At 38.3% G+C, this 27,966-nt stretch overlaps 1 protein-coding gene across 1 annotated transcript; it reads right to left on the bottom strand.

Annotated features, from left to right (window-relative positions):
* Positions 1 to 73: 73 nt before the first annotated feature.
* Positions 74 to 27,429, bottom strand: lepr (leptin receptor). The gene is made up of 22 exons (XM_072389121.1): positions 27,284 to 27,429; positions 26,821 to 26,935; positions 23,855 to 23,905; positions 21,994 to 22,046; positions 20,640 to 20,867; positions 18,383 to 18,509; positions 17,678 to 17,862; positions 13,984 to 14,132; positions 13,757 to 13,898; positions 11,364 to 11,524; positions 11,133 to 11,238; positions 10,714 to 10,813; positions 9,394 to 9,608; positions 8,772 to 8,920; positions 6,857 to 7,010; positions 6,573 to 6,655; positions 5,911 to 6,124; positions 4,075 to 4,254; positions 3,881 to 3,964; positions 3,687 to 3,780; positions 3,245 to 3,320; positions 74 to 2,669 (listed from the first exon to the last, which is right to left on the bottom strand). Exons 3-22 carry the CDS (start codon positions 23,872 to 23,874, stop codon positions 1,800 to 1,802), a joined length of 3,390 nt encoding a protein of 1,129 aa, XP_072245222.1. The 5' UTR covers positions 23,875 to 23,905; positions 26,821 to 26,935; positions 27,284 to 27,429; the 3' UTR covers positions 74 to 1,799.
* Positions 27,430 to 27,966: the final 537 nt, after the last annotated feature.

The following is a 27,966-nucleotide window of genomic DNA, read 5'->3' as shown; positions in this document are numbered from 1 at the left end:
ATAAACAAACAAACAAACAACACATGCTCACAATAAATACTTTATTATCACAATGTAAAATAGACAAAAGATATCTTTATGGAACGACAATTTCTTTTAATCATGTTTTGTATTTTTAAAATAGTTTTCATCATTAAAATAAACAATCTTTTGTCTTTTATTTACAGAAAACAGCAGCTCTCATTTACAAGGACCGAGCCCAGACAAAAACAGATATCCCACTTTACACATACACAACTGTCATGATCATTCTTGGCTGTGGTGTTTGTTTGGTTTCTGGGTCTTCGCTGGGGTCTTCCAGGAAGCTTGGGGCGGAGTCTGGTTCAGCTCCTGCACATACTTTCCATCTACACTCATCAACACGCCTTCATATGGATCTGCAGGAGCAACTCTTTGCTGTATTGTTTGAACTGCTACAGTGAAAACCTCTATGTACTTAATTAGTTCTCTTGTGCTCCTAGTATCTACTCCTCTGTTCATTGCATTCTGGATTTCCAAGCTAAAGGATTTAGCTCTCCACTGTGGATTCCGAGACACTTACCTGCTCGCCCCACCGTTGACTCAGTACCTACTTCTCCACAGCCAGCACCCTCCCCTCAGTTTTGGAAACCCTTTTGAATTGAGTAAGGAAAAACTCTCATCTTCTCTTGCATAAATTACCCTCTCCGGCTCACGCTAACGATCACCCCCTCCTCTCAGAGTTACCTGTTCACCTGGATTCACTCATCGGCTCATAGCTGCACCAATCTTTTAATATATATTTATATTATGTTTATGCATTTAGCAGACGCTTTTATCCAAAGCTACTTACACGGGTAGGCAGGTAGGGTAAGGGGATCTTGCCGAAGGAGGCAATCTTACCTCTACACTATCCGGTCCGTTAATAAACCTTGTCTTTACTCAAATCTCCCTGAATTGCATCTGCTCCTATCTGTGAGTGCACCCGGATTTCATCATGACAACAAAAAAGTTACAAATACATCACAGCACAAAATACAAAACGGTTTTGTTGAGTAGATGGGTGCGTTACTCCATGCAGACATTTACGCACAAGCTGCCCATGAATGTAGTGAATTAAGTGTCTTTAAATGAATGGCTTTAAAGAGACATCCAAGTTTAATCTCCATCTCAGAGTCAAACATGCTTTGAAGAAGTCCAAATTATGGGCTTTATCCATCACCTTCTGTGCATTACTCTATTCTCTTTGAAGCTCTTTCATCTTTTACTTAAATGCAACAGAAATAATTGAGCTGGAGTACAAAAAGACTTTTTAAGCCTCGTAGTTGGAGCAAATGATCTATTGTAGAAACTGCCAGACATCTGATACTACCACATGTCAACCTTCTCTGTGTCAGGGTGCCAGGGAGCTCAGCTAGCTGGGCAAGTGCTCCATGTACATATAAGCTTAAGGTTGCAGGTTGTCAAAGTTTGAACTCAGACTGAGGCTCTTTGCTGAATGTCATCTGCTGTTCTTTTTCTGCCCAAATTCATGATAAACTACCAGTGCCCAAAAACCCTCTTTTTGATTGTTCTTGAATACCAAGTTGCTCCTTGTACCTTGTAACCCTCTTTGCTGATTTGCACGAGTTATGATTTTTCTCAGAAAATATTCCTGAAACACTAATTATATACAACAGCAGTTTGGCACAGTGGAATCAGGGATTTAAAGACCAGTAAAGAACGTCCAAAACGGTGTGATAAAGATCCAGTTTGTTAAATGCTTAAACATGATATAGTTCACAATGTAGTGTGTTTAATGGTGCAGGTTTAAGTCAGAAATGGGGTTTGCTGTTTTAAGTTTAAGCTGTGAGTATCCCTGTGGGTGGAGCAGTTCTGTTCTGAGGCAGGTACAGCGGGGATAAGCCATAAGTCGAAGCCAACAGCAGCTCGCTGGACAGCTCACTTAAGTCCTCTGGGCTGACAAGAAGATGTGACTCCACAGAACAGTCCTCTCTGTTCAAAACAGCATTTTTAAGAAGCTCAGTTTTTGTACAATGATCTCTCTGCTCCTCTTCCTCTCTGTCCTCATTTTCTGCTGGATATTCCATTGCCGGGTAATACAAATGTTTCTCATGCTTCACATCTCCTTTAACTTCTTCCTTTGATGTTTCAGAAAGGTCCTCCACAGAGTTGTAGGAGCAGGAGCGCCTTGACTTGTCTATCTCCACACTGTGACAACTGTTTTCCCCCCTCACTCCATTGGTGAAAGATACAGAAATGTCCAAGTTGTTGGCAGACAAATTTCCTTCATCTTGGGAGGAACCGCCACTAACATCCTCGTAATGGAGATGAATGGGCTGTTGGTCCTGCTTTGGATCAGAGAGAAGCACTTTGGAATATGTGACTGAAGACTGGGTAGAAGTGTCAGTGCTACTTGGATGCAGGTCCACTTTGGGATCAACAGGTTGTACTGGTTGATTAATGGCTATGGAGGGAGTTTTACTGAGGAGTCTTCCACTTTCCATCAACTGGTTGACCTTTCGGTCAAACCGTGGAAGTAAGTTAGCTGAAGCATTGTCAGGAGTCAAGGACACAAGTGGTGTTTGCATAAGGGCCTCCGTCTGAGTGTTATCAACGATGATGATTTTGGAAATCTTCTCAGAGGGCAGCAGCAGTGGCAAAGCTTGCAGACCTTTCGAAGGCAGGAATAAGTGGTCAAAGGTGTCCACCTGGACAGACAACAACTACATTTCAGTAAAGAGAGTACATCAGATTTACTCTGACACTTATATTTGGCATTGACTGGTGGAGTTCTGTAACAACCTGAACCAGCAGGCCACAGACTGTCCCTGTACAAAGATTTTTGTAAAGCCTAGTATATTACTGTCTCTAACTTTTATTTAATATTAACAAGAGAAATAAATTGCATGTTTTCTGCATTTGAGAAATATTTCTTGTTTTATGTTTTCTGGTAAAATGTTATGAGTTTGGTTGGCTTAGCTTGGGATAAAGACTGACGATCAAATTAAATCAATTCAAACTACAATTCAGTAATACTTTTTAAAAAATCTGTGTTTTTGCAGGAAGCTATTGGAAAAAGAAGATACAAAGAAAGACAAAATATGTCAAGAGTTGCAGCAACAAGCTTCCGTTAATGTGGCACCATAATGAATTAGTGACCTTTATAGAGTAGCTGAAGAAAGATTAATTGACCAGGATCAGATTCAGTCTGGCTATCTAGACATTCTATAAATTTCCATATCATTCATTAGGAAACACTGAGTTTCATATTAAGTTGTTTTACCTTTTTGAAGTTAAGTCCTTCAGCCCATGAGCATTTCTTTGGATTGGGAACATCCTTCAACACTAACTTTTTCATTCTGGAAATTAAACATAGCACATATTCAGGATGAACACACAATCGAAGCAGTCTTTTCTCCTTTCTTTCTGTTGCATAATTCCTCCCCCTCCTATCGACTAGTATCAATTCCAATTACACCATCATGGGCTGTTAAATGTCACACTTCTAATTGTTCATTATCAGTGTCACTGTGCCCCGAATTATACTGCAACCTAGTGATTAACCCCATTTATCATTTCTTACAGGTGTTTGCATGCAAAGCTAATTGTTTTCACAATGGATCCCTACAATTTACACCAGAAACAAAGGTAAATGTGGAATAAAACCTGAAAAATCTGCATGTTAAAATACAAGCAGACATTTTTCAGACAGAATAGGCTCTTACTTTTTTTGCATGAAAACCAGGGGGAAAAATAGGACCACACAAAGTAAAAAGATGAACAATGGTATAATGTAGGCTTCAGGGTCTTGTCTGGTTGCTGTAACAAGGAGGGAGTACACATTAGACATTTAATGATACAAAGTGTTGGCATTTGGTGTTGCATGTGATAATAATGGAAATCTGAACAGAAAGCACACCTGAAGTGGAGATTGGCTCCCCTTCCCCATCAGCAAACACGGGGTACAAGTAGAAGACAAAATCCTCATAGCCATAAAAATCTCCTGAAATTATCATTGAAATGGCTCAATGTCACTTTGGCTGATACCACTTGCTCTAAACCGTTAAAAGGGAAAAGAAAATAATAACAAAGACAGCACAGAAAATGTTTTACCTTGTAAATAGACAGGGTGATCAGTGTAGGGCAGTCTGACCCACTCACGGTCCTGCTGTCTCTGTGGGGACCACTGGACCACCATGAACAGAGGGATAGAGCTGCTGTCCAACAAGCTCCATGACAGAGACACACAGGTGCTGTTTATAACTAACACATGGAACGAATGCATACAGGGACCTGCAGTGCAGAAAAGAAACAATACTGTCAGGCATGGTTCAAGTTGATGCACACATGACAAGTTAAGGGGAAACCAGTCTGGTGATATTTTATTACATACAATTTCACCAGGCTTCTTTTCCATTTGCCTTCAGCCTGTCAGTATCTAAAACATATATATGTAATATAATATAATATATATATATATATATAAAACATATTTTATTTGTTGATTCCTACAGATAAACCCTGTAAACTTTCAAATCAACATCTAAAGCACCTTTTAAGTATTTGAAATGTACATCTTTTGTGGGGTCAAATGAAACGACAAGATCTTTAAGGCAGTAAAGATATTGGCAGTTTAGGGCTTTGATTCAGATAAGAACAGTAAGTTATCTTCCTGTAAATCAAAGTGGCTGAAGGAGAGACTTGTTCAATATGTAAATCAAAAACAAATCTTGGGAAAAAAAAAAACTCCCAAGGTTTAGAACAATGGCACTTAACACCAAAATAATACTATTTAGATAACTGTACAGCTAAATACTAAAGTTTTTTTTCAGCCAACAACAATAACCCCAGTTTCATCCAAATTCATGACTGATTGTGTCAAAGGCTTCACTGAGATGAAAAAAGAACCAGCAAAGTTGCAGTGCAATGTGCTCAAATTCCAGACAGAAACTCTTCATACAATAGATATCTGATAGATATCAGCCTGTAATCTGCTAAATGATCATGATTGAGAGTGGGCTTTTTTTGGTTTAATTACAGATAACTTAAAGGCTTGAGGTACATCGCCAATCATCAAAGATAGATTTATCTGAGTACAGATGAAAAACGATTGATTTAATCTCAAACATACACTTCAGTAGCCATTTTTCCCCCACATTCTTCTGCCATGTGTTGTAAAGCAGGGAAGAATAAAAGTTTGTGGCCAATTAACAAAAATGAACAAATCTATAAATACAATTTTTTTTTAAAACAGCCTTTAAAATGATAGTGATGTTCAAGTTATACATTTATATATACTTATATATATTTACATATTCTTTTACATTGAATAATGTTACTCTGAATTTTTTTGTTAAATCAAAGGAGTATAACATTCAGATCAGATCGGTCCTGTTTTTTGTTTCTTAGATTTTCAAAAAACTCCTGGTTGCTTAGAGGTGGATGGAATGAGTTTTGTGGCTAGTAATAAATTATATTAATAATGCCATCACATTTCAATTCAACTATGATTTACTCTTATTTGTGGCATATTTTAGGTTTTCTGCATTGAGTTTCTGAGATGTTTTGCCTCCCTTTTGCTTTGACACATTTCAATTGAAGAATCAAGGACACTTAAATAAATCTTGGATCTTAATGAAAATTTGAGTTGTTTACCAGATATATTTATAAAGCATATTAAGTCAACTATTATATAATGATGATTCTCTATTAGTGTTTACTCATCTTTTTCTCTCTTTTTACAAGACACTCATTGTTAAATTTGTCAACAAAATATACAGAAATGTCAAACAGTCAAGTACACTTTTGTTTCTCAAAAAGCTTATATTCATATGTGAACATAGTTCTGACACCGTAACATAGAACCTACAGCTCCAGACCACAGTGGTGAGGGCAGATTTTAACCTTCCTTTGTGATTGATCAAACCTTCTGTACGATTCCTCACTCACGTTTAGGTTGTTTCTCCAGCGTCATGTTTATGTTGTTAATGGAGCTCCCCATGCTATTGAAGGCCCCCACAGTCACAGTCTGGAACTCCTGATCCCACTCAAAGCTGTAGGAGGACACCAGATCAGTCTTTATCTTCTTCACAGATCCATTCAAGGCTTGGTGCAGGACAATAAATCCATCCACACAGTAGGAGTCTCCAGATACTGGGAAAGCCTAGGAAAAAAGCATTGCTATCTTCAAAGCTCACCAACCTTAGACGGCTAAGCAATGCCATTTTAAGCTAAATATAGACAAAAATTTAAAGCACAACATAGAGGGATAAGATATATCAGGTTTGACTACACAGATAATAGTCAAACATTGATCAGCATGATCAGCAACAAGTAAACAGCTGCAATGTGACATAACAGGGCAACTAAATGAAGAAAAGTAAAGCTGTTTGCAGTCATAACTGGCAACCTTACTTATCAGATTGCAACTAATCAGTGGTTGCCATTCAAATTAAATGAACAGCAATTACTGTTAACTTAATCTGGATCAAATGACAAAGATTGTTGCACTTATCAATAATATCCTCCAAAATACATGAGAAAATAGAGATCAGGCTGAAAGATCCAAGCACTGTCTTATATGATATGCCATAAAATGTTTCTTTGTGTACCTCAAATATCAGAGTGACATTAGACTGGCTTCTGTCTGGGTCATCTTGACGGATTCTCCAGAAATCAGGACCACGTTCAGGAGCTGAGGAGACCAATCATTGAACATTAGACAGATTTTATCCCTCTGTTCATAACCTTAAGATAAGATTATGGTATTTATGTGTACCTTTTTCCACTAGAGCAGATATGTAAAGTTCTGATGTTACTTTTTACATTCAATTGAGACTGCATCTGTCAAAGTCAGTGCTTTTTGAAGTTTAGATTGGGAATGAACTGTCCTTACCTTTGCTGTTAAGAGGTGTGGACTTTACAGATTTACTCCAATCACTCCAGTAGCCTTTCCCACTGATGTGCTTGCAGCGTACTTCAACCATGTACTCCTGGCATATGTCTGGTATCACAACTTCTCCCCAAGAATCCCGCACTGAACTCTGGACCTGCAGAAAACAATGTTTTTAGAGAAAAATGACAAATATCACAAATAGAAGTAAGATGGGCACGAGGACAGTACATCTTTAGCACTTTTAAATAGATGAATGATATGATTTGGATCAATGCTAAAATATTTTGGGATATATGAATTTTTGCTGGTTAGTTTGTGTAAGCTTGCAGACAAACAACATACAGACAAGCAACAGCATTTTCATGCCTCTGCTTCGGCATGGAGGCGAAAAAAAAAAAAGTATAATCTGGAGTCCACATCTGTTCCAGCTGTCTACCCACTTCATTAAAAAAGAAAAAAAATTGTAAATTTTTTTTCATTCTTTTCAGTGATCTGAGCAACTGCACTAGGACCAGGAGGCGTCGCCTCATCCTTATGATCACCCACAACCAAGGCACCTTGGTTCAACACAACTGAAACATCAGGCTCAATCAAACCAGCTTCCACTAACTCGTCCACCACTATAACCTTTAATTCACCTTTGAGAACCTGTGTTGGGACCTGTGGTTTAAAGTGATACACAATTTGCAGCAAATCACACATGTGACAGCTATCAATAAGCTCAACAGAGGAAGCAGCTAAAAATCACTCCAAACTAAATATGGACACCATGAGACACTAATAAAAACAAACCTTAACTCCAGACACCGGGAATTTTAATGTTTGGGACGAGACCCCAATTATGTTACGTCTCCGTTTACACTAGGGGTAAAGGGAACTAACATAAAAGATGTCCAGATGGTAAGTTGGAGTTTAAAGGTTTATTATGGTAAGAAAGGGATCAACAAGACAAGACAAACCAGATGATCTAAGGGTGGCAGATGCTGCTCAAATCAATAAATCATCAAAACATAAAAAGCCTCTTCCTTAATATTTTTAAAAATAAACTACTTAGAAAAGAAACAACCAAAAAGTCTCTCTAAACTACACTGGCTAAACAAACAGAAAATACACAAAGAGAAGCACCTCTAAAGCTAAACTATAAGGAACATAAGTATCCAAAGAGTTGCAAAAACTAATTGATCTTAAGCAAGCCTTTGAAACAGTTCCAAGTTGTTTACAAAAGAACAGCATCATTTAAGATTAACCACGATTAAAAACAAGATAGCAGCGCCACCAAAGTTGAACCAAAGCAGAGGGCAAACTGCACATCAATCTGCAGTTGCACCCCAACAAGCCACTTCAGGATCCTTTTATGGTAAAGGAGATGTGTCGTCAGCCTCAGAACTGGAGTCTGGAGGCCAGTCCAATGGGCTCTTGCAGTAGGCGAACAGACAGGTCAAGGTAGTCAATCCTTATTGAGTGATGATGCACTCGTCTTTGCATGAAGGAGGGAGGTTGAAAGAAGTCTCCAGAGGTCCAGACCTCACCAAGAGGGAGTTGGTATGAAATTACCATGCTTGTTGTATTCATTAATGGGCTTCATTTTATTGGAAATTATCTTATCCCAGCGAGCATTCTGGCCTTTACGCTCAGCAAACCAAAGCAAGCTTGAGATGCCATGAGATTGAGATACACAACCTAAGCAACTATAGCAACTGAAATCCCATTTCTTTCGTAAATGCACAAAAGAGGAAAAGTGAAATAAACAGCACAGAATGACAGCTGTGTTACAGTTTCAGCTTCTAGCTTCTCGTATATTCATATAAACCAAATTCATTGCTATATATTCTGGAGAGATGCAAGCTGTACACACTACCACCTGGCCAAAATTTCAGGAAAAGCCTTTGATGGGTAATCAGTATGACAAGCTCACCTTCCATTCATCTCTCTCATTGGATGACAAGCAGTACCGAAACTCACACTGGACGCCCTCAACCAGCAGAGATGGAGGCTTCCAAGTTACCTTCATGACTCCACTGCTCTTGCTCACTGCCCTAACATTCTTAGGTGTGTGAGGTTTCACTGTGTTGGGGAGCAAGGAAAAGCACAGGGTTTCAGGTTTGAGTATCACAGTTGCTGTAGAACATCCAATGAACATGTTTGCAGCTAATATAAAAGAAATAAATAAAATATTTCTCAATACAGTCATAAAGTCAAATGGTTCATACTTTTTTTCAGGATCATAACCATTGCCCCTCAATGACTTTACTCTTATGCTGTAAATACTTAACGTGGAAAACTGATCTTAACTAACAGAAGGAGATTGATAGCCACAAATAGCCACATATTTCAAAATGTACCCAAGGGACCCAATGCAAATTAATTAATAATGACTTCTGCAATAGTGTACAACAAATGTCAATGGACAAATATAATTCAAATTTTTGCATAAATGATCAATTACAGTAAATGGTGTGGTGGATGAATGAGTTTCATCTTAGCACAACATATACCTCTACTGAGTTTTAAATATGTGCTCCCCACATCACGCTCACCATGATCTAAAGGTGACAGGAAGAGAGGTTTGGATGTGATGGGACCCAATGCAGATGGCATCTCCAACCACAGTTTGTAGCAGGCCAATTGCAGAGGATGGATGGTGCAGGTTTTCTGAGTGGATCTCACCTCCAAGCAAGAAGGTCCCATAACCCCAACATTCTCACCAGCTCTCTCCCTTTCCTCCATGTCCTTGCATGGCATGAAAGCCCATCTGCCAAGAATAAAATACAAAAAACAAGATGTGTTGTGCTATTCTTGGTCTTATGTCATCTCCCCACCAGTAAGATTAGAACAGCTGTTGATGAGACTTAAATTCTCAAATTTGTAACACAATTGTTACCAGCTGGAGTGACAAAGCTGGTACTGGTTTCTTTTTTACCATTCATGTGTGCATGTCCATGTGCGTTTGTGTGTGTACAAGTGCATCACAGTAAAATGTGGTCCTGGAAAGATGTATTGTAGGAAAATAGACTAAACAGACTATCACAAAGCACCTCTTCAGTACACTGTCCATCTGTCTTTGTTGGTGGGCAGATTTTGCCAAAACAATAGCATCAAAATGGTGAAAGCTACAGTAAGACAAAATGCTTGCTAAATTGTCTCTTTTTAGCTGTCATTAGCCTAAAAAATAACAAACCCAAAGAGATTTGAAGCTGCCGTATAAAACATTTTCAAAAATACAAATTGGAGACTTTCAGTCATAGCCTAAATAACAGCAACAAACCGACTACCATCCCATTACTATGTCCCTTTGTTTACCAATTTAGAATAAATCATAAAGGGCATTGTTTAAAACAGTTCTTATAATGTCCAAACAGCAAAATGTAGGTCGAATCTATATATTCTTTCAAGTGTTTTTCTTTTTTTTTTTCCATCTAAAAAAGTGAGAGCTCAAAAAATTAAAAAAGAGGTAAAAAAAAGACAACAGTGAAAGATTCATCTGTGATATTGCACAAAAGGTATCTGCGATACATCAGTTAAACACAAAAGTAACATAAAGCCCTCTGTCTGTCCCCGGTATCTTCATTAGTGTGGCTCTTGCTTTTTAAGGTGAGGAGACTTCCTACCCCACTGAGGTCAAACCCGCTGATGATGGTGACATAAAGTTTACTGCTAAATGAAAATGTCCCGGTGTTACCTCAGGAAGCACAGGATTGCACACGTATTTCCAGGGTGTGTCCTGTACTCTGTGTTCAGGCATTTCCATGTTTTCAGCACATTAAGTCTCTAATGTTTGCAAAGGGTTTCATAAACAATACTGCATGCCTTCACATACAAACACTTCACTACAGAGAAAGTGTAAAATGCTGCTTTACTTATATTTAAAATTGAGTTTAATCCACTCTTTGTTGTTCCACTCGCAAACCATTGCATCGATCTTACCACTGGTTATGCAGTTTATATCAATGAAAGCCCCTGAAAAACAGAGAGAAAAGTAGTTAAATTTAGCAGTGATGAAACAAACTTAACCTAAGGTTGCCTCTGTGTGCTCGGATGGTTTTGGCTCACATTGTTGAGGTGTCACTTCCTTTCCTATTTTTGTTTGCTTACAGAGAGAATAGGCTTCCAGCAGCTTCATTAAATGTTGATGTTTGAGCCTCCCCACAGTAATAGCAAAGTTATTATTTTAAACTGAAAATAATAAACTATGCATTCCTTTCTTTAAAATTGTAGCTATATTAGTAATTTACTGAATGCTATTCAGTTTTGATTTTATTTGTGCAACAAAACTCACCTTTCACATAGATCTGGCTGTAAGGATAAGGAAAGGTCAACTCTGGTGTGCATGTCAGCAGTTCGTACATGCCGGTCTCTGGAACACGCACTGTAATCTTGCTGACCTGTCATAGGTTAAATAGTAAATAAAAGGGGGAAAATATATTCACATAAGCTGCTTTTTTTAAGAAACAAATCACAAGAGAGTCATTGAGCTTACTGGTTATCAGAAAAACATATTTTTTCTTACCCATTGGTTGACTGGGTAGTAGTGACTGCGATTAAGTGGATGGTCGAGGTTGAGCTTCCACATAGCCATGCTAGCGTTCATGCTGTGGTCGTTGAACACACAATACACTGTTACATATTCCCCTGGTAGTGCCACAGCTATTTCAGGGATGTAGCTCACAGCTGCACACAGAAAAAAATATACAAATTTTTCTTTCTGTAAGGACCAGCATATCTCCTCCTCATTTTTGGTTTCCAGCAATCAAGACATGTTTTGAAAAGAAGCTGGATAGATGTCAGAAGAAATATAAGAGATGAAAAGTAAGACCATCAAACAAAACCTGATTTATTATATTTCACCTAGTTTCCATTTCGATTTTCACCAAGAAAAACAAACTAGAAACCTCAATGGAATAAAAAAATTAATCATTTTCTTTCTCAGATGATGTAGAATCTCATGCATGCTTAATCTATGTTTTTTTCTGTTTTTGGAGAATGTCCAACTGGCACTTTAAGGAGGTTGTGAAACTAATTTGAGTCAAGATTACTCTCAGCTGCTGAGCCTGGCAAATTTTCAGTTAAACGTACAGAGATGTTTTTATACAGCGGTCCAGTTTCTTTCATTGATACACAGAAGGTCCAAACCTTTAGAGTCTCACAAAAATGTTTCACACATGGGATAAATTTCTTATACTGGAATACTTTATCGTCTTTTCTCCAAACATAGCACTTCACTGTAATATCTCACTTCTTACTTTTTATGAGACCCTCAGAAATAACCTTTATTAATGCCAGTATATATTTCTCTAATTGTGTTGTGATGTTCAGGTTTTGATTGATGTTTTTTCTTCAAATATAACAGGGAACCCACTCATATTTGGTTGTTATCCTATTGATTTAACATAGATTACACTAATTCCACCAAGAAATAAACTATGTCTATAAGTGTTTAAAGACTATAAAGCAATTTAAACTTACAGATGTAAAATCAGCTAAATGCATACTAAGCCACAGTGACAATGCAACTTATCAGACACAAATAGTCACTAGTGCTGTTTAAAGCCCTTAGATTCATGTTCACATCTAATAAGTATTCTGTGTTGTAGAGCATAAACAAACATGCAACATGAACAATCATTTATTCAGTAATATTATTGTGCTTTAGAGCATGCAAACACTTTAGTATAATTTTTCAGTTCTCATATTCATACTTTTAAAAAAATCATTCTTATACATCCATAGATTTACTTTGCTCGCTTAATCCAGCCTATCCCAGCCTATCCCAGCTGCCATTAGGCAAGAGGCAGGGTACAACCCAGTAAATCTCCAGACCATCACAGGACTGCGCAGACACAAACAAGAATAACAACTATACTGAACTACAAACGAGGTTCAATGTTTCCAAGGTATCTTCCATATATCTGGAATAACAACCCTAACAAACTAATAGATTTCTTACTAATTCAATATATAATAGCATACAATAAAAGCTCATCAGTATCACTGCCACATCATGACAGCACAGGTAGATCTGATGAGTAGTCTATTTTATCAAATTAATGTACTGCATGTGCACGCTTGAAGTATGCAAAAACATTAGTGTTAATATATTTAAAAGTGTAGTAGTTAGTTTCTGTTTTAGGCCAACAGCGTAATCTTTCTTTGAAGAGTTGGAAAGAGATTCTCTCCAGATTCTCTGATTCTTTTGATGATATTATGTACTGTCAATGATAGATTATTCAATGTCTTTGCAATTTTACTTTGAGGAATATTACTCTGAAATTGCTCCATACTTTGTAGACTCAGTTTTTTGGAATAGCAGCCTCTGCCTATCTTCTGCTAGAAGAGATTCTGCAATTTCTATTTAGTACCAGCTTTTATTGTTGCTGTCTCAACATTTTAAGATGTGTTGCTGCCATTAAATTCAAGATGAGCTAATATGTTTCATGTAATAGTAAAATATCTCAGTTTCATCATTTGACATGTTTTCTTTGGTTTGGTTGTGAAGAAAATATCAGATTATAAAATTTACAATCACTGAATTCTGTTTTTATTTACAACAGTGTCCCTTTGAAAAAAAAAACAGTTACGTGTCATTTCACTCCCATATTTTAGAGCCATATAATGCTCTCTGAAAGCCCTATTTTGTAAGTCAGAGTCTGATGTCAGTGGTCTTCTGATAAATTCAATGAACCAGTAGAGTTCTTCCAAGTGGAGCCTTAAACTCCTTGTTAAAGAGTGTGGATCTCCAGACATTTATAAAGAATGACTCAAAAACAGTGCAGAATTACACTGAGTGACTCATTCATAACACAGAGAAGAAAAATATAAATCTCCCAAATGTTTATAGGGAAGAAATCCTACATTTCTTTGTATTATATCTCTCCATATAAAGATGAATATTGTTCCTCTTACTGTTCAGTAGGATGTTGTGTGGCTTGCTCCACTCGCTCCACATAGGAGGCTCGGCCAGGCCAGAGCAGCGAACTTGGATGGTGTAGTTTAGGTTGGGCTTCAGATCCAGAGACACCTTGGGCTTTCCAAAAGTGGACATCACCTGGAGTAAGAGAAATGGAAATGACCACAAACAAACAGACATACATATACAAGCCCCCCTTGGGTTAAAACAGGTGAGCATCTACCTGCCAGGCTGAATGAGTTGTATTGGAGGAGTATCGGACCTCATATCTCAGTGGGCCAGACAGAAAGTCTGATGGTTTGTCCCAGGAGACAATGAGTTCTCCCTCATGGGTTTGATTGTCTGAAAGGTTGACTGGAGGACTTGGTTTCACTATAAAACAAAAGAAAATCACAATGTCTTAAACTCCAAGAAATAATCAAAGTGCTATACATCTGACAGAGTACTCAAAATTTTCATCATCAAATGTGTATGGTTACAATACAATGATCATACAATGAAATGAATGAAAGTATTGACACAAGTAGTGACACAAAAGCTCTGAATAATTCCTGCTCTTATTCAAAGACTAAAGGGGAATTATTGCCAGGAAGTAACTCTTCACAAATGGCAAATTTATATCAGTTACAAATATGATGTGCACATGTGTATAGCCAACAGTGTTTTCTACTTCACAGAATCACACAAATTTTTGGATTTTGACTTAACAGCACTCTTATTCAATGTTAAGGTTCAGCACCTTGTCTAAAAATCTTAAACTATACTGCAAAAATAGTTGTTACTATCTGTAAATGCAACATTCAAACTCAACCCTTTACGACACCTTCAATCAGCTGAGAGAGTGCACTGTTAGCTGGGGAGGTTGAGCGGGCTCAACAATGAATAAGGAAAGATAGGTCTGACTGTGACATGAAAGCAATTTAGTTCAATTTAATTCAGTTTAATTTCATTAGTGCCAAATTACAGCAAATGTTATCTCAAGTCATTCCAAAGATATAGTTTAATTCGAGCCTATTATAACCCAATTCATTGTCTTACAATCATAATCCAATGAAATCAAATTAATTAAAATTCAAAATTTAACACAGAATAAAACTGGGGAAATTTACGGTTAATTGATGGCTGTATGTGAGAAGCCTTTTTTACTTTTTTTTTACAGACAACAAAATGAGAGTGGCGTTTCAAACCTAAAACCATCTCAATTAAAAGGATAAAAACTGTAGTGGTAACACAGCGTTAAACCTCCACAGAATCAAATGAGTTGAACAGTAGTGAGGAGAATATTAAATCTAGACAACATACCATTACTATCCAGTGTCTCTCACATTAACCAGAAATATCTGGCTGAACAATCACCGCATGTTAAGTCCTTGTGTATCACTGCAGAGATCTCACAGCTTCACTGTGGCCACACACACAAGGTTGTAACCCAGCTGCTCTCTGTTGTATTCCAGTCACGCCTGCCAGTCACTGCTAAACACAAGCTAACCTTATCTGCCCATACTCGTTGCTTTCAAGTTGAATGTTGCAGTAGAAAATTGTGAAGGCTCTGCAGTGATGGGTGTAGTCTCAGTGTCTGAAACCTTGGAGAAATTATTGCTGGGAACTTGCTCTTTCATCTCTTACATTTCTGAATTTAAAACATTTCTGGTCATACGTGTAAATGAAAGCTGCAAAATGTCTCCCAGCTTCAGAGGCTGTTTCCCAAACATTTCCCTGATGAATTAAAAAAAATTTAACCTTTTGCTAAAAAGTAGAATCTCTTTCTCAACCAGTCATTGACAGATGTTTCTAATCGTTATCACCCTTTTTAAATTTTTTTCTTATTAATCTTGAGTATTGTTCCCTGCAGTGGTAATTGTGTTTTTGTGGATCATGTTAACTTGAAACACTCCATCTCTGTAGTATATATTCAGTGAGCCAAGATGTCATAGAGAAGGAGACGAGATGAGATTACTTTATTATCACTATATACATATATGTACATTGACGTTAGTGCACGTTTTGAGTGACCTGTACCATTTTGCTGAGGGCAGAAATTTGAAAAGATGGTGACCAGGATGAGAAGTGGCCTTAATGATGTTTGCTTTGTAATGGTAAAGTGTTAGCAATGTCCAGTGAGGGAAGAGGGAAATCCATAATTTCTTGGGCAGTCAATTTTTAGTAAAGCCTTCCTGTCTGCTACGTGCACCCTGCATGTCACACAGGCAATGGTAGTGTGCTCTCTGTTGCTGAGTGGGAGAATAAGAGCAGCAGCATGTGTCAGAGGTTAAGTTTTTTTAGGACTTGCAGGAAGTATAGGCGCTGTTGTGCCTTTTTAACAGCAGGTGTGACGTTTGTTAACCAGGAGAGGCTGTGGATACCCAGGAATTTAAAACTGTTGATTATTTCTACACAGTTTCAATTTATCATGATGGGAAGGTGGCTTTCTGAAGTCCAGGATCGGTTCTTATTGTTGAGAATTAAGTTATATCCCTGTAGGCTGCCCCGTTCAATCCCGAGATGAGGCCAACCTCTTTACCGTCGTCTGCAAATTGTATAATGGAGATAGGTAGGAGGTCATGTGTGTACAGTGAATAGAGAAGTGGACTTAACACACAGCCCTTTGGAGAGCCCGTGTTGAGAGTGATGATGGAGGAGATGTAGGATCCAAGTTGGACAACCTGGGTTAGGGAAAGTCCATGATGCAGGTGCAGAGGTGAGTGGAGAGAATTTTCCTAATGAGAATGTCTGGTTTCATTACTGTATTAAAAGCGGAGCTGCAGTCCACTAATAGCATCTGCACATAGACCCTCTGTGCTCCAGATGCTGCAGTGCAGTGTATAAGGTGATGTTGATCACTTGTTCTCCTTGTAAGCAAATTGATGGATGTCAAAGATGGGAGAGAGGCAGTTTTAGAGGTTTGAGAGCAACCAGTCAACAGTTATATAAACCATGAATGATAGACTTTTTGCGGACTGGGATAATAACAGTTGGTTTTAGGCAGATTGGGATGGTGGCATGAGCAAGGGAAAGTTTGTAGATTTTAGTAAAGACACCAGCAAGTTCAAAGGCACATTTTCTGTGCACCTTCTATCTGGACCAGCAGTCTTTAGTGAGCTCACCATCCTGAACAGCTCGCCTTACACTCCTATACAGTCAGTGGCTGGGTGCCTGAAAGGGGAGATGTCTATCAGGATGGAGTTTTCACTTTAAACAAAGCAAAGAAGCAGTAGAACTCGACGAGAAGCAAATAGATGTGATCAGCTAAGCCCAGGTGTGGGTGGGGCACAGCTTTGTAAGCATTCTTGATATCAGAATACATCAGAATACACATGATCAAGTGTATTTCTTTCTCTGGTGGAACAATTCACACACTACAGTCTGAATCACACAAGGACAGTCCTCAAGCACACCTGATTAAAGTGACCAGAAATGATGTGGAAGCCGTCAGGATAAGCAGCCATGTAGCACTGTCATGATATGCCAACAATCAGAAGATCCATGTCATCCACTTTGTGTATGATGGACCTGGTGTTTGTGAGGAGTGTATTTGGATGCGGATGTTTCAGGGGTTGCTTCCTTCACCTGCAGAGTAGGCCTCCTTGGTAGCCCCACTTCTGCTTCCACTTTCTCCTCCGCCTGCCCTCCTTACTAGAACCGACTACATTTCACAGAGACCCTGCTGGTCTTCCTGTTTGACGGGCATGTTATGAGTCCACTAGCAATATTGGATTGTAATCCCCAGTTTAGATAGATAGATAGATAGATAGATAGATAGATAGATAGATAGATAGATAGATAGATAGATAGATAGATAGATAGATATTTAAAATACATTGAAATACATACTAGTTGTATTTCCATGTTTCCACAAGTTATTAATCTTTTAACTTTAAAATCTTAACTTAGAACAAACAAAGCACTTTCTTTCTTACCAGGTCGGTCAGGAATTCTGAGGAGAACTGGTGGAGCCACGGCATTGGAGACACTGGCAGTTACTATGGTGACAAAGCTTGTTGCAGGGTCAAGAGCAAGTGAGCACATGACAGCATCCTCCGCTTCACAAACAACAGGATCAACAGGTGCTGAATCATTCACCTTTGTGTTGTTTTTCTCAGACCTAGAAATGGATGAAAAATTGCTTCAGCTGCTAAACTATACTGGATGATTCCGAATTTAAAACATAGAACATGTGATCAACACTACTTATTAGGGTGCCAAAGGTATCAAAAGGATGAAGATAAAAAACACAGATTTGTGACTTCAAGTTTTGTGTGTTGGTTGATTTTGTTCATGTTTGATCTTCCATGACCTGTATTCTTGTTTTATTCTCTACATTTGTTCAATGTTCTTAGTTAGTCCTGCTTTCTGCTGCCCCTTGTTTCACAACAAGCATTGCAGAATAACGTTTGGAGCTTTACATAATCTTTTATCTCTGTTAAGTGCGTGTTAGATCAGTGGCGAACTGCCACGAACTGATCTCACACCACACATCTTCCTCTCTGCTGATCAAAGTAAACAGAAGTTTAAGCTCACAGTGAGCAGGCAGGAAAGACATGGGAACACAAAGGCCTCATTCACTTTCCATGGAAAAGCGGAACACTAGAGAAACAATCAAAAGGAAACAACATTGTACTTACAGCCTCTGTAATCTGACCATGATGCGACTAGCATTCAGGGCACCAGATGGTTGGCCGTCAGACTGAAGATCACAGGTTAAATAAAACCAGCTGTCACTGATTCTGCACAGCATGTCCAAACAGGTGCCTAACAAGACATTACATTTGCATATCAGTTGACTGTGACTTCCAAATAACCCTTCTGAGAAAACAGTCAGGCCTAGAATTCTGAAAGCTACGAAGCCTCTGCTATGAAGCTATGAACATTATACTGGAAAAAGTCATGTCTACTAGCAGCAATCTGGTGCCAGGTCTCCTGCAGTAATTTAGCCATAAAGGTAAAAAAGAACCAACTCTTAAAAAATCAAGATATTTCAATATATGATATAAAAGAATCACTTATCAACGTGGCAAGACTAAGGGATCTAGTGTATATTAACATTCACTATACAATAACACAACTTATACCATGGTCTGGATGAATACTGGATTCTGATTGGCTGGATGGTGTAGGTTAAAAAGTGATAATGGACACCTAGAAAAGACATTCCGGTCAAATTGCCTGATGACAGTTCTAAATTACTGCGCTGGCTCAAACGCTAATTGGTAACCACGTCAACGGAGACCCAAAGAGGATTCATGTTCGCCAGGCCCGGGGATCCTCTGTGTCCAGTAAAAAGTTTTGAAAAGTACATCTCCAAGTGTCCACCAGATGCAAAATTGTTTTATCTCCACATGAAGTGCTCCATCACCGTGGCATCTGATGTATGGTACCTAAGGGAGCTGATGGGTATACACTACCTGGGGAACATGCTGAAAAAAATCAGCGAAGAGGTCTGTACAATAGCTACATTCTAATAATAATGCAGAACCCCTCTTCTGTCCTCATTAATATAGCCTAAGTGTGTTTATTATTGTTTCTTTCAGGTGGGTCTGTTGCGGGTTTACACCAACCACAGCCTCCGGAGCACAGCTGTCGGTTGTCTCTCTGACACCGGGCTGAAAATTCATGTCGGTGACGGGCCATCGTTGTCGGAGCAGCCTGCAGGCTTACTGGGCTCCATCAGTACAGGAAAGACGAGAATGGAGCAACATTTTGTCATCTCCCAATGTCTCAAGCAGTGGTCGTAGCAAGCCACAAACTTTAAATCTCCGTCCATCAAATGCCACGATGATGGACATGCCAATATCGCTTTCAAATTTTACAATTAATGGAAATGTAGCATTTCATTTTAAATAGTGCGTTAATAGTTAATTTACCTCTGGCATATGGCCATTGCCTGTCTTTCTGTCTTGCATATTTAGGCTACTTGCTTGCTTTCCTTTCTACACATTTGATGATCAGAGTGAATGGTTGATAATATTTGCTGTAACAAAAACAATTTAGGAAACTATCTGTGGACTTTGATTCTTTTAAACAAAATTTAGCATCATCCTCTGGACATACACAAAAAAGTAGTGCACTGGCCTTCTGAAATGATACTTTGTATCACGTAACGTAATGTTAAGCCATCATCTCCTTCACTGATCAACTGCTGTGGTCAAATCACTTCGACCACGTTGCTTGGCAACGCCTGCATAGGGAGATATTAAATAGTCCGCTCAGCTGTGACTTGTAAAAAAACCAAAAAAAAACCTCACAATTTTAACTTTTTTTAACGACGGTTCACGCCTCTGCGTCGTCCATTAATTTCTGATAATGGACACCTCATCGGGCATTAACCCTTACATAAAGGAGAGCAAAAGATGAGCACGCAGCTTTGCAAATATTTGCAGTCAAGAGGCACATGCTGGAAACTCAGTGCCTCGAGCATTGATGCAAGCAACTCCTTCAACCACCATCATGTCTTAACATCAGCTTATCTCCACCTTCACCTACACACGCAATATCATTATTTATCTTTTTGTGAAAAGTTTTATTATTATTTCATAATAATGACTGAAGTGGACTCACTGCTGTTTGCTGTTGTAACTAAAATACCCCTGTATTTTACCTGCTTGCAAGCAAACAATTAATCAAAGAGGGCAACCAGGGTAACTGTGATGTGTGGATAGAGGGAGCAAGGAATCCTTCTTAAAAGTCATTAAAGTGTAATGAACCTGTCAGCCTGAACTTTAGGAGCAACCTTATCGGGGACAGGTGATGCCAATGTAGCATACTAAATGTTTTGCAGAGAAACTTGACAAACCAATTACTTATTCTCAGTTGCATAAACAGAAAAGCGTCTCTAACTGTGACAATGTTACAGACAGATACATGTCATACATAAACTCTTACCGCCAGAGGGCTTATGAGGCTGTGAGTCAGCTGTCAGGCTTCTGAAATTGCAAAGGGGATGGTGTGAGAGGTGTGGTTTGGAACGGTTAGTCTCTGATGCATTCGTACCGCCTTCATCCACACTGAGGTGGGCAGGAAGTGAGTCACAGCACAACGTATCCTGCCAGGGGAGGTCAGCTACAACTGAGTAAAGAGAGGCTCCGTCCTCAGGCTCCAAACACCGAGCGCCTGCTCACAGAAAGGCAGGGAAGTTAGCTGAAATTCAACATGCTGACATGAGGATGAAACAATATTCCTCTGAAACAACTGCCAAGGTTAAGAGAAAGCAATTATGTGTTTCTGTTACTCAAAGTTTTGTAAGTTAAACTCTTTCAGAGGTGCCTTCCATATAATTTAGTATTTCAAATAGAGGCAATATCCACTGGTTAAAATTAGAGTCTGCATTTCATTAACAAAAATTAAGAGTTTGGGTGGGTGCATTAATTTTCATGCTGACAGAAGAAACCGGGCAATTTTAGAGATATGACATTAATCTAAGAATGCTAAATTCACATCTCATTCTTGTCAAATTATCTTAAAACAGATGTAAGAGCAAACACCTGATAGCGAGAGTGTGGAGGAGGTTTTCCATTGTCTTGTATATCTTCAGTGATCAACAAACATTCAAGGGGAACAACAGAATAATCAGTGAAAAGAAAAACCCCACGTCAAACTGTCAGAAGTTTTGAGTCTTGTTTTTCATCAATGACTTAAATGCAAGATAATCCCTGAAACTTTTGTGTGTCAGAGTATGCTGATACTAAATAAAACCCATTCAGACAAGCAGTGCATTCAGTTAGCACATTGTAGTTTTATCTATAACTGAGGAACAAAATCTGCTCCCAGTTTGAGCTGCAGCATCATCACCTCTACCACCCCTATCATTTTTTAAGTTTACACGAATGTCCCTCATTAAAATTATTCACATTCAGAATAACAATGTGTTGTTTGATTGTTTTTCCTTTTTTTAAAACAAGGCTTAAACATCACAAAATCTTTTAGTTGAAATGAAGCACTGATGTGGCAAAGTCGAAGCACATCGGTTTAAGGTAAAAAAAACACCTCATACCATGTTTTAGACATAAAGTATGTAAGTAAAAAGAAACACAATGGAATGTTTTTAGAGATTATCAGTGAAATAATTTCCATAGCGATTTTGTTTCATTGTAAAATGTCTCTCATTTTGTCGATGTTTTGGTCTCATCTCTCTCCCCACGTTTGCAATGGCTATTCTAAAAAATTCTAGCAAAAACTGGAAGAAGATAACCTACAAGATGAGGGGTCACAGCTGTTTTGTATTGTGTTGGAAACTTACCAGACGGCACCAGGAAAACATTGATCAGAGCTGTCAACACAATAGACCGAACCCTGAAAAGAAATATACAGACTGAGATAAAGAGAAGTGAGGTAAAAAGCAGCAATAAAAAGAGCAAAATGTTAGCCATACAGAAAACAGACTCACGTGGTGAAAGAAACTAATTGTTAAATGTTTCAGAAAAAATACTGAAAAAGTATCAAACATCTTTAATTAGGTCTCTAATCATTTGGAACATCTTATTGTTTGAGCTGTATATCTAACATCTCTGAAACGTCGCAGTGATCAGTGTTTAAAAATCTATGCTATGTGGCACGAAACAATTAACTACTACCAAAGAATCTGAAATGATTCCCTGGAAACAGTCTTTCGTGGGAAAACCATGACAGATGACGGTATGTGTGCTTCTGTGTGTAATCCAGTACTAGTAGGAACTTTTCATAACATACGAATTAAACTGGCTTTTCAACTGATGTTATGATTCATCATGCATAAACTATATTGTTACAACACAGTTTGGGATTGTCAGTTTTTTTTTTAAGTGAGATAGTGTAACGTACTTATGAGTAGTTAACACCTCACCTGCAGTAGGCAGCGGGCAGAGAACTCTCCGTTTTGGAAAAAAACGGGGAGAATGTCTTATAGGGGAGCCAAGCAAACAGCTACTGAGAGCAAGGACAAAAAAGAGCACATTTTCGCCATCTAAAACAACTCAAACCTTAAATATTTTAAAGTGGTTCAATGCACCACTTCTACATCAGACTGTATTTATATGTGTAAAATTTTGCAGAAGTAAGGCCTGGAAGGGAGATATCCAACAAGTCTGATCGAACCTCTGTCGGGCTCAGTACGTCACATACACCCTCATTAAAAAAAAACAGAACAATCCCTTTAAGAGCTTTTCGACATTGCAGTGCCAAGAAGTTGGTGCCTAGATGGTCACATGTAGTAATGTATCACTACTATTAGGGCTGAGCGATTTTATTGATACTGTGATATATGTCAATATTTTGTTTCCCGAGTATCAATTAATTTTTTTAAATTTTTTTGCAAACTTTATTGAAAAGTCAGACATTACAATTAGTGAAAACACAGAACATTAACATAATAAAAAACAATGTTTATAGAATGTAGGATTGTTGTAATGTATTGTTTGAGCTCCTTCTCAAAAATTAAAAAAGACGGTTTGTGATTAGAGAATTTAGATTTGTGTATATGGTATTTAGCAAGTAAAACAAGCAGGTTGATGATGTAATATTCACAACATAAACATGAGTCTGCGCACGCTGAAGACATGGTTGTGACATGTTTGTTTGTTTCCGTTTGTCTGGCGGTGTTGTCCTTCCAGTTCAAAGGATGGACCACCAGTCCAATTAGCGACGATTCATGTCAAATCACACTGTCCCTTTAAAATCTTTCAGAAAATGATGTGTATTAAATCGTATTAATCAAATTGTATAAAATCGTATCGCTGAATGCCGTGTATCTTATCGTGAGATGAGTGTATCTCTACAGTCCTAACTACTATAACAATTTAGTTGGATTTTTGCAATTAAAATTTGTTGATCCTGTAATCTAAGTGGTTTTCAATATTTTTCAATAACTCTCCACATTCTCAGTGATGTTTTCTGACTGCGAAGAAAAAAAACAAATCCACTTCTGGAGTTGTATGACAGTCAGATCTTTTCCTTTCCTTTCCTTTTCTAGCTGTACTTTCTTCCTTACAGAGGTTTAAAGACAAAAAAACCCTCTTTATCTACAAGAAGAGGTGGCTGCCAACCATGATCAGTCTAAACTCCCATTCAGAGAACTCAGTTCAACACTGGAAAGAAAGGATTAGTTTTTACACTGCAGTACTTACATTGTGTTTTTTGTCGTCATGTGAGCTGGGCTTTGGCAGTGTTGAATCTCACTAAGAAGAGAGATCAGAATTAAAGGTTTCACTTAAAGACTTCTAATGCCAAATAAAGGTGCAGTCCAGTTTAACTTGGGAGTCTGACTTCAGAATCCATCATGGATGCTTTGCACATTAAAAACTGGTGGCAATTATACGAATAAACCGTTTATTAGGACTTCTGTAAATCTTTAAATGAGTTACACATACAATAAAACCACTATCAGTGTACACATCACAACAGTATTTGTGTGCACAAAATCCATTGTATATGTTGAAACCAACTTGCATCCTGCAGGTATTAGGATTTGGAATTGGAACTTTGGTGTGATGTCATTCAAAGTTCCAACCTCCAGGGAAACTGACAGACAAAATTAAGCTTGTGCACAAGTTCAGTAAGGATGTTCTATTCCCTCACATCTCTCCTTATTTCTTGGTGATTGGCCTTTTCTTGCTGCTATGCTCGTTGCTTCCTTTTTTCTTTGCTGCCAAACTCACCTCATTCTTAATTCTGCCATAAATTCTCATGTCTCCTCTTCTTCTTGTCTGCGACTTTTTGAGCCAATCAGTCTGATCCCACTTCTTTAAAACGCATTCCTATTCTGTCATTCTTCATTCAGTCTGACTTTCTCAATCCTTCACCTTCCCATCTCTACCTTCCTTATGCCTGAGGGGCCTCATCAGAAATATCTGCCACCTATATATTATAATCCACCACCAGTTTCTAGACTCTGGGTCCATCTCTGTCTTATGTTCATATCACAGCACCACCCAAATACATCAGTCTAAATCCATCTATTTTCTATACCCACTTAATCCAATTCAGGGTCGCAGACTGTCCCAGCTGTCATTGGGTGAGAGGTGCGGTACACCCTGGACTGATCACCAATCCATCACAGGACCACACAGAGACAAACGAGACACACAACCATGCACACTTAAACGCACTCATAGGGACAATTTAGAGTCATCAGTCAATCTAACATGCATGTTTTTGGAGGGTGGGAAGAAGCTGGAGTACGCGAAGAGAGTGCTAGCCACCACACCATCATGCAGTCCTACATCAGTCTAAATGCCCAAAAAATTGTTTTGAATTCAACTCTTCCACACCAGTTTTGTTTATTCTTTTCAACTGATGTCTCATTTTCGAAAATATATAAGTCGGCATTGCAAACTAAAACAAACAAATACACCTCAGTGCTTTAAGTTGTTGTTAAAGGTAGCCCAACAGACTGCAAATGCAACCATTTGAGTGGTGGTATTCAAGACAACAAAGCACGACTCAGACAGAGCCTATCTGACAGGCAGATCCCTCGCTGAGAGGAGCCCCTCAGACTATCCCCACAATGATAAAACACTGGGGTTGCTTTTCATTGAAGAAGAAAGCCAACTCACTGAGCACGAAGGCCTAATAGGTGGGATAACTTCTATATTTTCAACAATAGTAGTGAGAAAGAAAATAAATACAGCAGCAGCATTTTTAATTCATTGATGGTATCAACCAAAATAAACTTTGCATTAATGAGAAATAGCTAAAAGAAAAAATAATCAGAACTGCGTGTTGCATGCAACATGGGGTACCTTTGCATATAAATCAGCCAACATGTACCACAACTTTAGTTTTATGTTTGTGACACATAAATGATGATCCCCTCGACTAAGGACTGACAGATGTTCTTAAACAATTCATTAACCCAAGGATTGTAGAGCAGCATCACCTGCATGAAAACAGACTGCAGTGAAAAAAGATAATAATGGGCTTTAGCTCATGTTCCCAAGTAAGGTTCATCCCTGTAATCACAATCAGATGTGCAAAATAAAGCCTGCTGACTGTGGCTCCATGGACACCTACCATTAGTATTCTCTTTAGCAATCACTTATCACTGAATATCAAAACACAGATTTTAAAAAAATACACAAATACGATATTAAGATCTTTTTGTATGCAAGAAAAATGACCTCTTTAGACCTCTGGCCACATATTTAATGTCTTATTAAGTGTATTTTTTGTTAACAGAGCATTAGAGTGCATCTGATTTTTTTTGTTTTGGTTTTATGGATTTTTTACTAATTTTTCATTTTCACATGGAATTAAACATTTACTGCTCTTTGAAATGGTATATTTGCCTTATTACACTGCAATGGTCTTATATTGTCAGTGCTGTTACTCACTTACGCATTTTCTGGGAAACTCTGAGAGACTTTCAGAGACAACATAATCAGTTAAGAGTGTCTCTCAGATGTTACATTTATGGATTAACCTAAAATAAGCAAATGCTCTCACACTGATGCAGAAATGAGATTAGATTTTAACATTGGCAGATTTCAACACCTTTAGCATTTTACACCACTGCCTACACAGGTTTAATCTAATCAGGAGTGCTGTCACGGTATAAACAGTCCCTCCACCCAAACCATATCATGCTATCTAACAACATGGGGGCTAAATTACAGATACAAAGAAAAAATAATTTTATTTCTTTTAACTGATTTTATTTATCTATTTATCAATCAACCTAGAAATAAACGACCGCAAAGACTAATCTCATTAATAAATTGTTCGCTTATTTCAAAGCAAGATTTAACCATGATGTGAGATCAGCAACCAACATGTGACAAATACACCATGGCAGCAAAGTAAGAAAATAAAGAACAGAGACGAGTGGATGTCCTGGGATTATTACAACAAAAACGTGTTTAAAAAAATCTGCCTCTGCGGCTTTGAACCAAGTCATCGCTGAATTAATAGAAATAAAGCTATGATGTAAAATAGTGTGACAGCATCCCATGTCAAATGCTCACTGAACATCTTGAGCACACTGCGAAAGTTCTTAAGGCCCACAAGGACCGGTTTCACTGCACTTATTTCTCGGAAGAAGATCAAGATAACCATCTAAAACTATTTTGCATCTACTGGTCTCAACTGTCCTTACCAGCTATTCACACCGAGGTGACTCACACCCTGAAGCAACTCTGCCAGGAGGCGCGCCGGGGCTTGTCAACTCTCAAACCATCCCATCAGCAAGTCGCTCGTGGATTTGTTTCATGCTGAAAAATCATAAGAAACCATGATGAGTTTGTAAGGAAAACTGGAAAAAAAAGGAGAAAAGTTGTTGCGAAATAGGGACCAGAAAAGTTCAGGGATTAACCTTGTCATCTGGGAAAGCTCTTAAAAGCTGAGCAATTGATGGGAATACTCAAAGAAATGATAACGAGACATGCCAGAAGAAGAAGGAGAAAAAAAAACATTTCACAAAAAGAACGACATTCAAGTTGTCAGTTTGACAGTAGCGGGTGAGTAATTGAAAAAGAGAGTAAAATAAAAGTACGAAGAAGCCTAATTAGAATCATGACGTGATAGAGTGTAAAAAGTAAAAGCATTGAATGGGTTCTTACAGTCTCTTGTAGATTTTACGGCTCTGTCACGACCCACAGTCGAGCTGAGGATCTAGCTGCGAGGAATGTTTTCAGTCTGTTGCTGCCTCTCCTTTGACGTATAAGTGAGTTGAGTCTCCGGTGTGAAGAAGCGGTATTGAACAGTGCTGCTGGAGATGAGGAGGAGAGAGGACAGCCCAGCCTACAATGATGCGTTCATGACACCTCCGGAATTTCTAAAATCAATGATAGATGTGCAAAAATCCATTTGTAGTTTGTCTTGCCCAAGGTGCCAAAAAATATGACACAGTTTAATCGTTCCTTCAGGTTTTCTTACAACCACACAGCTCACAAAGGATAGAAGCATTTGTACCATACCTTCAAGGACTAACTTTAACTTACTATCAGTCTCTACTGACGGTTCAAGAGCAGCATCTGGACAAATATTGAGTCTGCTGCCAATGTGCTTGCAATTCTGCTCTGATTGCCAAGGCACTGGAATAAAATCACTATTAATACTCAATCTACTAAGTATGAGTTACAAGGATGTTTGCCAACCTTTACGGATCTAATAGGGTCTGTGTAACATAATCAACTGCAGTTCTCTGAACAAAAATGTACCCAGCAGTTTGTTGTGGCCTGCTCACTTCACTGTACTGTTTACCTGTTTCTAAAGATGCCAATTTTCTGGAACGCAGAATTCT

Source organism: Leuresthes tenuis, unplaced genomic scaffold (assembly GCF_036924035.1).
Source record: "Leuresthes tenuis unplaced genomic scaffold, fLeuTen1.0.hap1 SCAF_7, whole genome shotgun sequence".
Taxonomy (NCBI): Eukaryota; Metazoa; Chordata; class Actinopteri; order Atheriniformes; family Atherinopsidae; genus Leuresthes; species Leuresthes tenuis.
The sequence above is the reverse complement of the archived record's forward strand: the minus strand, read 5'-3'. Positions and strand labels throughout refer to the sequence as shown.

Coding starts and splice junctions, on each gene's coding strand:
- lepr (XM_072389121.1), bottom strand. CDS start 23,874: ATGACGACAAAAAACACAAT. Junction 13,899..13,983: donor CAACTCATTCAGCCTGGCAG/GTAGATGCTCAC, acceptor CTCTTACTCCAG/GTGATGTCCACTTTTGGAAA. Junction 4,255..5,910: donor GCTGGAGAAACAACCTAAAC/GTGAGTGAGGAA, acceptor TCTGCACTGCAG/GTCCCTGTATGCATTCGTTC.